This window comes from Eumetopias jubatus, unplaced genomic scaffold (assembly GCF_037043125.1).
Source record: "Eumetopias jubatus isolate StellerSeaLion01/CBP00866 unplaced genomic scaffold, mEumJub1_p1.0 scaffold_1, whole genome shotgun sequence".
Lineage (NCBI taxonomy): Eukaryota > Metazoa > Chordata > Mammalia > Carnivora > Otariidae > Eumetopias > Eumetopias jubatus.
The window spans coordinates 47852565-47868441 of NW_028274807.1; the positions used below are offsets into that span (position 1 = coordinate 47852565).

At 37.6% G+C, this 15877-nt stretch overlaps 2 protein-coding genes across 18 annotated transcripts in view; one reads left to right on the forward strand and one right to left on the reverse strand.

Moving 5' to 3' along the window:
* The window catches only part of TFG (trafficking from ER to golgi regulator), a 32725-nt gene extending 29860 nt beyond the window's left edge, over positions 1–2865 (forward strand). For 6 of the 8 annotated variants that reach the window (XM_028119188.2, XM_028119190.2, XM_028119192.2 and 3 more), the window contains one exon: positions 996–2865. In XM_028119188.2, coding sequence (XP_027974989.1) covers positions 996–1378 — 383 coding nt within the window. In that variant the 3' untranslated portion in view covers positions 1379–2865. The remainder of the gene's footprint in view (positions 1–995) is intronic. The other 2 variants (XM_088024346.1, XM_028119193.2) reach the window with 1 other exon arrangement.
* A 338-nt stretch (positions 2866–3203) lies between these two features.
* Positions 3204–15877, reverse strand: part of ABI3BP (ABI family member 3 binding protein) — a 238445-nt gene continuing 225771 nt past the window's right edge. For all 10 annotated transcript variants that reach the window (XM_088026066.1, XM_028119206.2, XM_088026157.1 and 7 more), the window contains 5 exons: positions 7654–7733; positions 6887–6916; positions 6083–6244; positions 4513–4635; positions 3204–3319 (listed from right to left, as the gene is read on the reverse strand). In XM_088026066.1, the coding sequence (XP_087882192.1) occupies positions 3204–3319; positions 4513–4635; positions 6083–6244; positions 6887–6916; positions 7654–7733 (511 nt within the window). The remainder of the gene's footprint in view (positions 3320–4512; positions 4636–6082; positions 6245–6886; positions 6917–7653; positions 7734–15877) is intronic.

A 15877-nucleotide genomic window follows, 5' to 3' on the forward strand; every position in this document is an offset into this window, starting at 1 on the left:
CTCTGACCTTTTCCAGTTTTACTCATGGACTATGTCAAAAAGGTTTCTTTCATGAGTAAATTTTGAACCCAGGTTCAAGGTGAGTTCAGAATATACTCAAATTCATTCAATCCTTTTTTTGTTTTTTAAATGCAGGGTTGTACATATTTTAATTATTTTCTTATGTATCTGGTATTTAATGCTGACAGGATTCCAGTCATTGGAGAGGTTTCATTGCAAGTAGCTGCAGGTGTGTTTCATGGTAGAGATAAAAGTTTTCAGTGAAGCCGACTTGTTCTTTTAAAAAAATTGAAAAAAAAAAATCCTAGTTAATAATGAATGTAGATGTTGATATTGTGGGGCAATATCATATGCTTTTTATGTGTTATGCTGTTACTTCTAAGTCAGAATTCTGAGCTGTAAAGGCAAAAGATCAGATACCGAATCTAAAAGATTTTAAGGATTGTGAAAATGGGTACTTAATATTTATTCTTAAGTGGCTTAGTTTTTATAGAAAGTGAACCTTAAAGCATCTCATTAGCACAGTAAGATGTATTTGTTAGCACCATTGCTTCATTTAAAAATATTGTCTCAGTGTGTTTTTACTTGGTACAGTTGTTAAATAGGCCTCTCCTCCACACCAGGTTAATGACTAGCTTTATGTTAATTCCTGCATTTATCATTTGAGCATCTGTTCTGTACTAGGAATTATGCTACAACAGGTATTTGCTCTTAGGGATTATGTAGTATAGAAGCATTTGTAATGAAATATAGAGTGGTTTCAGTTTAGATTAGAGGGTTTAAAAGAACTATTTAGAAAATATCTTTTTTTGATACTATTTGGTTTTGAAGTGATATTATAGGATGGACTATACTACTCTATTTGTTATATAAATACTTAGGAATAAGTTTAAATTTCTCATCTTTTTTGGTCCATAACAGTAAGACTAATTCTCTGGAAAGCCTTTCACCAAAAGAAAAATAAGATCTATATGTACTTTATTTTGCCTTTTCAGCAGGCTATAGTCAGCAGACTGGACCCCAACAACCTCAGCAGTTCCAGGGATATGGCCAGCAACCAGCTTCCCAGGCACCGGCTCCTGCCTTTGCTGGCCAGCCTCAACAGCTGCCTGCTCAACCACCACAGCAGTACCAGGCGAGCAGTTACCCTCCACAAACTTACACTACCCAAACTTCTCAGCCTACCAGTTATACTGTGGCCCCTGCCTCACAACCTGGAATGGCTCCAAGCCAACCCGGGGCCTATCAACCGAGACCAGGTTTTACTCCACCTCCTGGAAGTACTATGACTCCACCTCCAAGTGGGCCTAACCCTTATGCACGCACCCGCCCTCCCTTTGGTCAGGGCTATACCCAGCCTGGACCTGGTTATCGATAAAGAGGCTCAGCTACACTGATGAATGTAGCTGATAGCGGTTTGCCTCCCAAAAGACTCCAGTACTACTATTTTAATTTGTATTGAAGTTCAGAAATTTAAAAAGCAGAGCATTTTTTATGGTATCATTGTTGCTGTTAATTGAAAGTATAATTTGCTGGAACACAAAAAGAGCAAAATGAGAGTTTTTTTCTTCCCTTGCTTAAAAGTGTAGCAGCTGCCTAGTTATTTTGGAACACTACTCTGATGTGCGTAAAGTGATTGACTTTCTAGCTTGCCTTGTCCGGAGGATATTAAAACGCTAGGCTGAAGTTTAGCCATCTGAACTTGGCTTTTTATTATTAACATGATGTACTAAAATATAGATCCCTTTGAGAAAACAACTAGGTATTATGTATAAAATGTAACATTGATAGGTTAATAAAGATAATTGAATCCATTAGTGGTCTTGTATATGTTAATGACTAAATTACATGAGAAAAAAAATTTTTTGCTGTTTGGTCTCAAAATGAAGTATAGGCGTTTTAACTTACAGTTTTCTGTTCCAAGAAACATGGTGCCATTTGATTTTTTGTCCTGACTTTGAAAGAAATGCATTTAATCTATCATTGGTTTAAAACAATGAAACTTTTTAAAAATAGATTTCAGAGGAAGACAAATTAACATTACATAAAAACACAACAGATATGGGGGGGGTTGGGTAGATCCTAATAACTTAGAGATGAATCATTGAGAAATGAAGAACTCAGTCTTAAAAAAACTACATCTCTTTATTGCAGAGTTTATACTTGCTTGAAAAATACAAAATGTAGCATCGATAAACTTGAAGCATGTTGAAGCAGAGGAAAGGTCCTTTCAGAAAGAGGGCAACAATGCAGCATTCCCATGTCCCTCCGCAAATGAAGGACTTTTTTTTAAAAAATAAATGAGATTTTCATTACAAGTTGAGTTAGACAGAATTATGAAAACATTCTCTGATACATTCATTCCTAGAGGTCTAAAAACAGTACATGGCCTGTAAAGTGGTAGGGATGTCATGCATTACTTCTTGTGCTCAGACTTCACATTCAGTCTCTATGTACAGCTTCATTAGAATTCTATTAACAACAGTATGAAGACAAATCCCTGCTTAAAGGGATAGTTTGATAAAGTACATTCAGACATTGTAACATATTTATGGGTAGAGAAAGAACAAAATGTGTATTTTGAAATTGAGTAGATCAGATATTCTAACAGTTTTCAGTAATTTGCAAAGATTTAAGGAAATGTGTATCGGCATGAATGGTTAACTATTGATTGAAATGCGTCAGGAAAGCTATTTAGCTATTGCTAAAAATTTGAAGTTTATATAAACATGAATATTAGGACCTTTTTTCCCCCAGATACAAATGCTCAGATAATTTGATCTAATAAGTTAAACCAAGTTGAGATTTATGGAATTAACTCACCAGTAAGAATACACTTTAATAAAATATTTTTTTAAAAGTATATTAGTTTTTGATGTTAAATTTGTTATAAAAGTATCTCAAAACATCATTACAACAGTGATAAATAATATACAAATGATCTCTTAAAATACCATGGATAGGGAGCCAGCTTCCCTAAAAATGTTATCCTGTTAATGTCAATATCTTGTTTTCTTAAAAGGATTTTGTAAAACCTGATAAATATTCTCAGCAACATTTCTAATAAACATCTACTATGGCTATTAAACTTTAATACATAGTAAACATAACAGCTTTAAATGAATGTGACAAATACTATAGTGCTTCCAATTATTTTTTTTGCCATGATAAACAGAAGGCACTTTTGATCCTGATTGCAGCATCTACCATTTTCCAGGAATTGTGGTCCCACATTCATACCACTGGACATAATTGATTTGGGTGTGACCACCTATTTCTCCAAATTGGACAGGTTCCTGACGAACTGCTCTGAAATAGCCTAAGAAGGGAAATAATTTTATTTTAATAGCTGCTATATTTTTGCCCTCACCACTCACAGATTGAAGGGTGTCCTTGAATGGCTGAATGTTACTCTAGGTGAAGTGTTTTAGAAAATGGATAGCAACAGAGAGCCTGGTGTCTTCCCTGAGGTTGTAATGGCTGGCTAAACATGAGGGGCACCTGAAACTCCTCTGACCTGCGCTTTAACAAGGTGGGATGAGCCGGTTGGTAGTGTCTGAGAGACAAAGCTGAAAAGGGGCAGAGTCGGAGGGGTTTTGTGTTTCGAGTGTGATTGAGCACATTCATTATAGTCTACACACAGTACGGACTGGTCGTGGTCTATGAAGGTGCTATTTACTAGTGTTAGGAAACAAAAGGGTAGTTCTAAGAACGCTAAATTTCTAAAAATTAAACAGGTGAAATCTTCCTTCGAGGACTCTACACTAAATGATTAAAATTTTTGTGCGAATGTAAAATGTTTTGGCAATATACACAATTTTACAGTATGTTTTATATCCAATTCCTGAGAAGCAGCAGTTGCAACTTCCTGTTAATGGGTTCACAGATAAAAACACCAACATAGTAAAGAGGACTTAAATGCCATTGAACAAAATGTGTTGCTGAAAAGACGAGTCAAATAATGCAGAAACCTCTTAGTGACTGCTGAGTAATATGGACAATAATTTACTCCTGCCCTGCCTAAGGATTAAATTTCAGTCTTTTAAATCCTCATGGAGCAGCTTAGTGCTAATAATGTCTTTAGCAAGTTACAGTGGTTATTCATTACTCACCAGAATTGCTCAGTTTTAATTATATTTATGTGGCAAATAATAAGGGAATAAAAAATGCCTGTGTGCTCTGTATAACTATAAGGTAATACAGGAATGATTAAAGTTGGGAAACACTACTCTTCTATAGCTGTTTTTGCAAATTGAAGTGTTCCTGAAGTAGAATGTCTTTATAGATGTCTGTGTGTAATTTCCCTTAGCTCTAAAATAGAGTCTTAAGGACTGGGAGGAAAGTTGAAACACTTCTATTAAGGTCTTAACATGAAAGTCTTTTTTTCTAGTCAGATAATTAGAGCAGTAGTCCTGCAGAATTATTTTTAAAGTGATTGCTTTCTAAGCTTAGCTTGAATTCTGTGTTAATTTGTAAAATCCTCTTGCTTAAGAGGAGGCTCAGAAGACATACCTTCTTTGGTGGGTAACTGGTCAGAACTGAGTTGCTGTCCTGTGCGTCCATCTAAAAACGAGTCCACAAACTGGCAGTGGTCTTCTCCATGGCCTCTCTGATCGCCTATGTTATAAAATTTTCCTAAGGAACGAGAAATTAAAAGGATCATGAAGTATTACTTTTTGATAGAGGACAATTCTGAAATATTCAAAGTTTTTCAGATGGAGTCTTTTCCGTTTTTGTACTCCCCCCCGCCCCCTTCACCGTAGCTCCAGCCACCAGTGTCTCGACTGAACTATGGAAGTCTTCCAGCTGCCACCACTGCTTTTATTCCTTCCTCTCTCTAACTCCTTCCCTCCCCCCGCTCCCAGAGATCAGTCATCTTTTTATTTTCTATTTTTGTATTTTATTTCATTTTTTTAAAAAGATTTTATTTATTTATTAGAGAGAATGAGATAGAGAGCATGAGAGGGGAGAGGGTCAGAGGGAGCCCGATGCGGGACCCGATCCCGGGACTCCGGGATCATGACCTGAGCGAAGGCAGTCGCTTAACCAACTGAGCCACCCAGGCGCCCCAAAATCAGTCATCTTTTTAAAATGCAGCTCAGATAATGTTACTCTTCATAAATCTCTCCTGCAGTCTCCTATTATAGTCAAAAGAAAACCCCAAATCCTTACCTGGTGTCAGAGCTCCTCATGATTCAACGCCTGCCTGCCTGACCTTCTGCTTACTAAGCCTCAGCCACACTAGTAGCACTCGCCGGGCACGTGCCGGCAGGGACCTTTGCCTTTCTCTGTCTACCTCTAATGCTTCATCCCTGGATTTTTGCTGGGGTGGTTCCTTCTCAGTTTTCTTCTTAGCACAAACCTTAGCTGTTCAGAGAGGCCATTCTAACTAAAGCTTCCACTCGGCCATTTTCTCTCACCCTTTCTAATTTTTCTTCAAAGCACTACATGCAATTTTTATTTACATATTTGTGGTCTGTCTCTACTAAAATATAAGCTGCAAGAAAGCAGAATATGTTTTGTGTACTGCTTTGTCCTTAGCACCTAGAAAACCTCTGAACAGAGCAGCTGTTTGAATGACTGACCAAATGTCTACCTTTCCATGTTGGGGCCAGCCTTGTTTAAAATTTTTACTGCATGAATGCAAAAGAAAAAATAACAGCGCCACTGAGTCTGGAGCAAGGAGTTATCACTCTTTGGTCAGGTGTTTTGATCTTGTCTCTGGGAGACTTGAAATCTTAAGTATGCCCTATTCCTTCCGTGATGATTGTTACATACACTCATTTTATTATCAGTAGGTTCTCTGTCCCTGACGGCTGTAACAAAATTGAGCTTCAGTGGGGCAAGTGCCTTTACATTCAAGTTTTCCTTGATTTTGTTTCATATTGCATTTTCATTATTTACATTCTAATAGCATGCCTCAAATCCCAGGCTAAGTATTTCAGTAACATCTTGCTCAGAAGGAAGAACGGTGTTTGTATCACACCCTTAGTGTCTGGAGCTAGCCACAGAAAAGGCCATGTTACAGAATGCTGTAAAGCATTCCCAGAAGGCTTGAAACAGAGCTGGTAGTGTTACTTACCTGTGAGGGAGTCACTCAGATAAATCTTGTATCGGAGAGAGTTGCACAGCTGCACCCCTACAAATTTTTTATACCACGTCCGTTTGACATACTGTTTGCCCTTACATTCTGAGTAAGAGTCTGAGTTAAAGGGTCTTTCAGTCCAGATGGCATCTCTCCCTGCTGCATAAGGAAAACACATGCTTTGAGTTTAGCATTCAACTTTGGGTATTGAAGAGCTGTCCTAAATGTTTTATAAAAAGCTGTTTGCAAAGTTCATTGTCAACCTGCTGATACCTTGTTTTCTCCAGTGCTGAATATTGGAGCCAAAATAATGTATGAGTTTGAACATAAACTCCCACCTAAGTTCCTGTCAATAGTGAAATAAGCAGTATGTTTAGGTTTCAAATAACCTATGCAGGGCTAGATGTAGATAGCATCCCCTTATGAGCAAATTTAATTTTTTGTTTTTGTTTTTGCTTTTGTTTTTTTTGGTGGGTTTTTTTGGTAGCATAGTATATAATTTAAACAGATGCTTTAATGTGACTTGTCATTAAAAATGGACATGAGGATGTTATATCTTGACTTCAATTTTGAGCTGCCCTGGCATATGAATGAAAGCAAGTTTCAAAATACCCAACTTGTTCCCCAAACATTATAGGTTCCTCAATGTTAGGGAATGTTTTAGGTAAGCATTCCCACCTGGCTGATAGTCTAAGACTAAATGGACTAAAATGAAATCATGACCAAAATTCTGCCATGCTTATTTAGTTGAATCAGTTTAGAAAAGCATGTAGTTGTGTTCATGCTGAGACAGGTACTTACCAGAAACTGGCTCGCTCACTCTTGGGTCCGCTAAGAGAAATAGCAAACAGAGAGATGTTACTTTAGGTAAGTAAGCCCAGTGTGCCAATGGCATAGGGAAGAAGATGGATGCTTACGGTTAAGTCTGACTTGCAGAGTGGTACACTCTTGCTAAAGACTGAATTTGAAAGTGTATTTTGTTTTAGAATTATTTTCCATTGAACAGTCTCCTGCCAGGTACTCAGCTTTATCTTTTGGAATCTTTGTTGCTCTTCAGGCTCTCACTCCATTTTAAGGCTTCCTCTTTCAGACTCAGAAACTATTGGTGGTAAAATCACCAATATGCCATGAAGTACAGTTGGTTTAAAAATGACACAAATAATGCTGTGAGTACAGATGTCTCTTTTAAAGGAATTGGAGTGTACAAGGTCAGCAAATTGCACAGCTGCTCATCAAAAACCTACCAAATGAATTCCCTTTCTGGACGTCCTATGACTGTGTCTGATATTTTGATTCTAGGCATTGATTCTAAGCATACAGAGAAGCATTCATTCACTAGTTTTTTGAGTATACTGATAAGTTTTTATCTTTTAAACTGATATGCCTTTTTTTCTGACATCAAAAGAAATGAGAAAAGATGTATGTAGTTTCCTTAAGGCTACCTTTACCAATTTGCTTTTTCAAAATTCAAGAAACGCTTTATTTATAAACTGTTTATTTAGCTGGGTTTCAAAGAAGCTTGTTAGGCAAAACATTGTTGCCCTTTACATTACTGTTGATGTGATTACCTGATTCAGTACTGAATGCCACTGTGTTGCTGGGTGGGCCTTCTCCAAGTGGGTTTTTGGGTTTCACCTGGAATTCATAGCTGTGTAGGAGAGAAATTTTTTTTGTTTTAAATTGTAATATATTCTCCAGGAGTAGGAAACAACCTTCCTTTGTTATACTGAAATCCTTCCTAATTCTATTTTGAAATCATGAGGACAGTGAGTACACATATATTTGAGAAGCAGCATGGGGAAATAAACTCTTTACTTTCCAAACACCTTGTCTAATGTTTTGTATAAGGATTAAGTTAATAAAAAAGATTGGAGTTTTTAAAAAGACAGCTAACTAGTAGAAACAACTAGGCAAGTTGGTAAGGAACATACAGGAAAGAGGTATGTGGTGGACCCAGGCTAATTCCAGCAACAAGGAGTCTTTCCTTCAAATGTTTTAGCTACTTAGCTTCTTAATGGAAAGGTTGCCTTTTATTTATTATCCCAACCCTGGGCATGGTGTCAGTCTTAGGCACTATTTTTCCTTGTGGGGCTTGAACTACCTATGTCAGGATCACATGACAGAGGGGCATTTGGGAAAGTTTGTTTAACACGCAGATTTCTTGCTTCATCTTGGCTACTGAATCAATTTTTTGAGGGGGTCTAAGTAGGCATTTATAACAAGTTCCTGAGGTGAATCATATACCCACTGACATTTGAGAACCGCTAGGCTAAGCTAGGGGAACAGATGCACATGAAAGTATTTCTTTGCAAGGACTTCCTGTTTCTGTCTCCTGGAATTCTGGTGTTCTGTCCATCACAGGAAGCCACATCTCCACAATAGGGAAATGGTAGTATCACCATGAAGAGCATGGGCAAATACTGACTTTTCCTGTATAAAGCAGATTCATATAGGCTAGGCCTTAACTCTTTACATTAAAAAACAAAACACAAAATAAACCTAGATGCCTTGGCATTCTAAGTATGTTTGAGTCTTAAGAATTATGCATTAACTCGCTATGCAATATGACACATTTCATTCATAGAATACTTAAACAGAGCAAATCCTCTTAAGAAATTCAGGAAATGGGGCACCTGGGTGGCTCAGTCATTAAGCGTCTGCCTTCGGCTCAGGTCATGATCTCAAGGTCCTGGGATCAAGCCCTGCATTGGGCTCCCTGCCTGGCAGGAAGCCTGCTTCTCCCTCTCCCACTCCCCCTGCTTGTGTTCCCTCTCTCACTGTGTCTCTCTCTGTCAAATAAATAAATAAAATCTTAAAAGAAAAAAAAAAAAGGAAAATTCAGGCATTAAAGCTGTTTGCATTTGCCTGAAACTAATGAGTTCTTTTCAACAGCAGACTTAGCAGGAAAATATTTTGAGTGTAAAATCAACTTGAGTCAGCTGATAGTATTTCGAGTCTCAAATTTGTACAAGGCTTTTGGGAGATAATTCCCATTTTTGAGAAGTTTGTAATTGAATAAGAATGCAGAACACATAAAAGATGGAAATACGTTTTATAAATGAGTGAAAAACAGAAGGAAGACAGCTCCATTTGAAGTAACAGCTTTCTGGAGCTCCAGGAAATCAGATTCTTGACTACTGAAGCATTGCATTACAATACAGCTAGAATCTAAGATGACAGATTCTGGCATTACAACAAAGGCAACCACTGTTTGCTATATATCAGACACATTAATTGTACATATATAAAGTAATACACACATAAATGCTACAAGATCAGAATTACCCTATTTTTTGGTTAAGAACAATGAGACTCTTAATCATTGTACTATTACTGTCTGCTTTTGCAAACTGCAATGAGGATTAAAGCTTCCAGGGTTTTTAGTGAGACTACACATCAAAGCATTTTGTAAACTTAATCAACTGATATTAGGTGCCATTATCACTTGCAATAACAATGCTGATAGAAAACCATGTCACTCATTTAAATAAATTGCATGCACATAAGATATTTGGGCATGGAACATTTTCTAAAGATTAAATTCTTGCTCAGAGGCCTGAGGACCTTAAAAAAACACACACACCATTATGGTGAATGGAAACTGGAAAAAAGAAATTACAAGCATCTGGACCTTGATTTAAGCGGGCAGTGCATTCCACATTCCAGGCCATTGCCAAAAACCCTGTGCTTGGGCCAAGTCTGATTGCTGGAATCATCTCTATGTCTTTTCATTTCACTGTTTAATTTAGACTTCAGCTCCCCAGATGTTCATATGCTACTTTTAATGTTTTCTTGCCAACACTTTATGATAGTTGACAAGTTTTGAAGAAACCATTTAAAACTAAGTCTAATTAACAGTAGGGAAACTAAAAGGCCTACATTGTTGGGTGATCAAACCCTACACAAAGGAAATATTTGAAGTGGCAAAATCTTTCTCAGCACATTCTATCACGAGATTTAGAACACTCAAGGTCTAAGAGTAATGTCTCAGAAAATACTGATTTCACATAGGGAATAAGCATAGGATGCTATTAAAAGTTTTCATAAAAGATGTTTTTAATATTTTATTTATTTATTTGAGAGAGAGAGCACAAGAGGGGGGAGGGCCAGAGGGAGAAGCAGACTCCCTGCTGAGCAGGGAGCCCAATGCGGGACTCGATCCCGGGACTCCAGGATCATGACCTGAGCTGAAGGCAGTCGCCTAACCAACTGAGCCACCCAGGCGCCCCAAAGATGTTATTTTTGAATGTAGAACAAAACATTGAATAGAAGTTTTGGAAGATCAAGTTATACAAATACTAGGACAAAAACTCAGATGAAAAATAAGCAAAAATAAGGAAATCTGATTGTTCTAGGGAATATAACACCTAACTAGTAGATTCCAGAAGGGAGAGATGGGGAAAAGGGGCACAATTATCCCAGAAAGTAATTTCTCAGAGTTGAAAAACATGGGTTTCCAGATTTAAAAGGTCTATATCCTCAGCAAATGTTAAAAAAAGAAAAAAGACTAACCAAAGCAGACAAGTTGAAAAATTTTAGAGCACTGGGATAAAGACAAGATCTTAAAAGTTTGAGAAGAAAATTGGTCCCATTGAAAGGATCCAGACTCAGAATAACATTTGACTTCTTAGCGCTGGAAGTTAGAAAACAATGAACAGGGGCACCTGGGTGGCTCAGTCGGTTAAGCAAGCGTCTTTTGATTTCAGCTCAGGTCATGATCTCAGGGTTGTGAGACTGAGCCCCACGTTAGGCTCTGCACTCAGTGTGGAGTCTGCTTGTCCCTCTCCCTCTGGTCCTCCCCCTGGCTTCCCCCTATCTATCTCTAAAATAAATACTCAAAACAAAACAAAACAAAAAAACCAAAACAAAACAGTCGAACAATACCTTCAAAAGTCTTCATTTTATTCTAAAATCTGCCTAAACAACAGTATCAGGAAAACAAGGATATTTCTGGACATATAAGAACTCAAAAATATTATCTTCCATATAATAATCTATTCTAAAGATGTATTTCTCAAGGAATGCCACAAAGGAAGGGAGTAAAATTAGACAAAGGTTATAGGAGATAGGGGCAAAAGGATGGTGACGGAGTCTAGGAGATAGTGCCATAAACAAACACATGGAACAAAGAAATGATGTATTTTGCCTTCTTGAGAAATGGTCAGTCTAGAAATATGGATTTAATTAACAGAAGGAATAGTGAAAATAATTGAAAATGCAAGAGAGTTGACTAAGATGGTGAAATAGAAGGCTCCTGAGCACCTCTCCTCCCACAGGCAAATCATATATACAGCTGCACATGGAGTAGTTCTCTCTGAAAGATCTAGAAACTAGCCAAGCAGCTCATACACATTGGGCAAATGAAAGAATTCCCACATTGAAACGGGTAGGAAGGGCTGAGACACACTCTTGCCATAAACCCTGCTCCTGGCACAGTATCGTATAATTGGGAGCAAATTCCCAACTCCTAGCTTCTCCATGAGGAGCAAAGGGTTTGGACCTCACATCTAGTACCCCAACTTTTAAGACTCCCACCTGAGGGATGAGGCCCATAAACACCTAGTTCTAAAAGCCAATAGGGCTTCCATTCACAAGTCCCACAGGACTGTAGCCAAGAAGCAGTTCTTAACCAGCTAAACCACCAGGACTCAGGACAGAGGGAATAGGCAAAACTATCCATATACCAGTCGTCCCCAAAAGAGGTTTATTTGCATACTTTAAAAGCTGCTGATGAACATAGGGGAAGGGAAGGAAAAATAAAATAAGATAAAAACAGAGAGGGAGGCAAGCCATAAGAGACTCTTAACTATAGGGAAACAAACTCAGGTTTGCTGGAGGGGAGGTGGGGGGGGGATGGGGTAATTGGGTGATGGACATTAGAAGGGGACTTGATGTAATGAGCAGTGGGTGTAATATGCAATTGATGAATCACTAAATTCTACTCCTGAGACTAAGAATACACTTTATGTTAACTAAATAGAACTTATATTAAAAAAAATTTTAAAAACCTGCTATCTGAGGGTGAGCCTTCTAATTATAACATATATGTACTGGCTGGCTGCAATCTTCACCAGAGACTGGGAAACTGGTGGACGCCTTTCTTGTCCCCTCCCTCCAGCCTGCTGCAACAGTAAAACTAAGTCACCAGTGTCTCCCTGCAAGGAGTGTACAAATGTCTGGCACCCCAGCTTTTGGAGCTGCTGTTCAAGGGATGTCCCCTGTTGCCTGGCTCTGAGAACCAATGGGGCTTGCATCCTTGAGTCCCATAATCCTGTAGCACACAAAGCAGTTTTTAACAGGTACAGGAGCACTCCTACTGGCTATATCCTGGGCCTAGCACAGAGAGAGCAGGCAAAAATGCCCATCTTCCAGTGTCTCTCTGGAGGGGGGATTAAGTACATAGTATCCTAGCTGCTCTCTGAGGGTCCAGTTTATATTAGCCTGCATCCAGGTGCTGATTGCAATTCTCACCTTTGGGACAATGATGGGTTTTGGAGCACCCTCAGCTATGGGGAGCCACTAACAATGAAGCAGGTGGCTGGAACAACCTCAGAGGTTTGAGGGACAACTAGGAACTTGGGCTGGCCTGATTCAAGAGATCCATTTCCTACACAAGACCATTCTATCAAGACTGGGAGAGGTGGCTGTTTTATCTAATGTGCAGAAATGAACAAAGAATCGAGGAAATTGAAGAAACAGAGGAATATGTTCTAAACAAAACAAGGAAAATCTACAGAAACAGATCTCAATGAAATAGATAGTGCTTTACCTGTGAATTCAAAGTAATAGTCATAAAGATGCTTACCAAGGTCAAGAGACAAATGCATGAACACAGCGAGAATTTCAACAAAGAGAAACTATTTAAAAAATACCAAACAGAGGGCACCTGGGTGGCTCAGTTGGTGCCTTCGGCTCAGGTCATGATCCTGGAGTCCTGGATTGAGTCCCGCATTGGGCTCCCTGCTGAGCGAGGAGCCTGCTTCTCCCTCTAACCCTCCCCCCTCTCATGTACTCTCTCTTTCTCACTCTCTCAAATAAATAAATAAATCTTAAAAAAAAAAAATACCAAACAGAGATCACTTAGCTGAAGAATACAATAACTGAACTGAAAAATTCATTAGCGGAGTTCAACAGCAGACTAGGTGAAGCGGGCCAAAGGATCAACAAACTTGAAGACAGGGCAGAGGAAGCCAAATCTAATCATCTAATCAGAGGAACCAAAAGATAAAAGAATGAAAATGAGTGAAAATAGCTAAGAGACATATGGGACACCATCAAATAGACCAAGATAGGCATTACAGGGATCCCAGAAGGAGGAGAGAGAAAAGGGCAGAAAGCGCATGTAAAGAAATTTACTGGCTAAAAACTTCCTTAACCTGGGGGAAAGAAACAGATATCCAGATCCAGGAAGTCCAAGGAGTTCCATATAGGATAATCTAAAGATATCCACACTGAGACACATTATAATTAAACTGTCAAAAGTCCAAGACAAAGAATCTAAAAGAAGCAAGAGAAAAGCACCTTATTTCATACAAAGGAATTTCCATAATACTACCAGCAGATTTTTCAGCAGGAACATTCAGGCCAGAAGAGAGTGGACCTGATATATTCAACATGCTAAAGTTAAAACAAACAAACTACCCAGCAAAAATGTCCTTCAGAATTGAAGGAGAGGTAAAGAGTTTCCCAAACAAAAGCTGAGAATTCATCACCACTACACTGGCCTTACAAGAAATGTTAAGAGAGTTCTGGCTGAAACTAAAGGATACCAATTAGTCACAAGAAAACATATAAAAGTATAAAACTCACTGGTAAAGACAAATGCATATTTATATTCAGAATATTCTAATGTGATCATGGTGGGGCAAATCACTTATAACTCTCATGTGAAGGTTAAAATAGGAAAGTATTAAAAATAACTATGCTGCAACAATTTGTTAATGATAACAACAATGTAAAAAAAGTAAATTGTGATATCAAAAACAATGTGGAGGGGAGAGTGTAAAAATGTAGAGCTTTTGTATGTGTTTGAAGTTGTTGTTATTAGCTTAAAATAGACTCATAAATGGTCTAAGCCTCATGGTAACAAAAACAATAACCTATAGTAGATACACAGAAGATAAAGAGAAAGCAATCAAAGCAAACCTCTACAGAAAATCATCAAATCACAAGGGAAGAGAGCAAAAGAGGAAATAAAGGAACAAAAGAATTACAAAACAACCAGAAAACAATGAACAAAATAGCCATACTAAGTCCAAACCTACCAATAATGACTTTAAATGTCAATAGGCGAAATTCTCCAATCCAAGTACAGAGAGTGGCTTAATGGACAAAAAACAAGAACCGAGTAAATGCTGCTTATAAGAGACTCACTTCAGCTTTAAGGACACACATAGACAAAGTGAAGGGGTGGAAAAAGACACACCATTCAGATGGAAAGCAAAGGAAGCAGGGGTACCATCCACACAGAAAATAATAATGAAACATTGGACTTAAACAATACCTTGGACTGGAAAGATCTAACAGACATTTACAGAACATTCCATCTGAATACATATTCTCAAGCACACATGTAACATTCTTTGGGATGGATATATTTTAGGCCACAAAACAAGTCTTGAAAAACTAAAGAAAACAAATCATATCAAGCATTTTTTTTCTAACCCTCATGGTGAGAAACTAGAAACTACACGAAGAAAACTGGAAAATTCACAAATATGTGGAGTTTAAACAACATGCTCCTGAACAACCAATAGGTCCAAGAAGAAACCAAAAGAGTAATCAAAAATATCTTGAGACAAATGAAAATGGAAATATATCAAAACTTATGAGATTGCTTATCAAAAGCAATATGAAAAGGGAAATAATGATAAATACATAAAGAAAAAAAGATATCAAATAAACAACCTAACTTTACAGCTCAAAGAACTACAAAAAGAACAAACTAAGCCCAAAGTTGTTAGAAGAAAGGGAATAACAAAGATCAGAATAGAAATAAATGAAATAATAGACCAGAAAAACAACAGAAAGATCAATGAGGCTAAGAGCTGGTTTTCCAAAAGATAAACAAAATTGACAAAACTGTAGAGTAGTTAAGAAAAAAGACTCAAATAAAATCAGAAATGAAAGAAAAGACATTACAACTGATTCCCCCCAAGAGACTACTATAATATAGTTATGTTATATATAATATATAGTTTATATATAGTATATAGTATATATAATATAATAATATAGTTATATTCCAACAAATTGCATAATGTAAAAAAAATGGATACATTCCTAGAAACATACAACCTACCAAGACTGAATGATAAAGAAATAGATAATCCAAACAGAACATGATCAAGTGGGATTCAGTCCAGGGATACGAAGATGGTTCAACATCCACAAATCAATCAATGTGATATACCACCTCAACAAGATGAGGTATAATCTATGCGATCTCAGTAGATGCAGAAAAGCATTAGATGAAATTCAACATACTTTCATGACAAAAACTCTCAACAAAGTGGTATGGAAGCAACATATCTACATAATAAAGGCCATAAATGACAAGCCCACAGCTAACATATTCAACAGTGAAATGCTGAAATTTTACCCTCTCAATCAGGAAAAAGACAAGGATGCCCACTCTCACCACTTTTATTTGACATAATACTGGAAATCCTAGCCAGAACAATTAGGCAAAAAAACAAATACTGGCATCCAAATCAGAAAGGAACAAGTACAAATATCTCTATTTGTGGATGACATGGTATTATATATGGAGAACCCTAAAGACTCTACCAA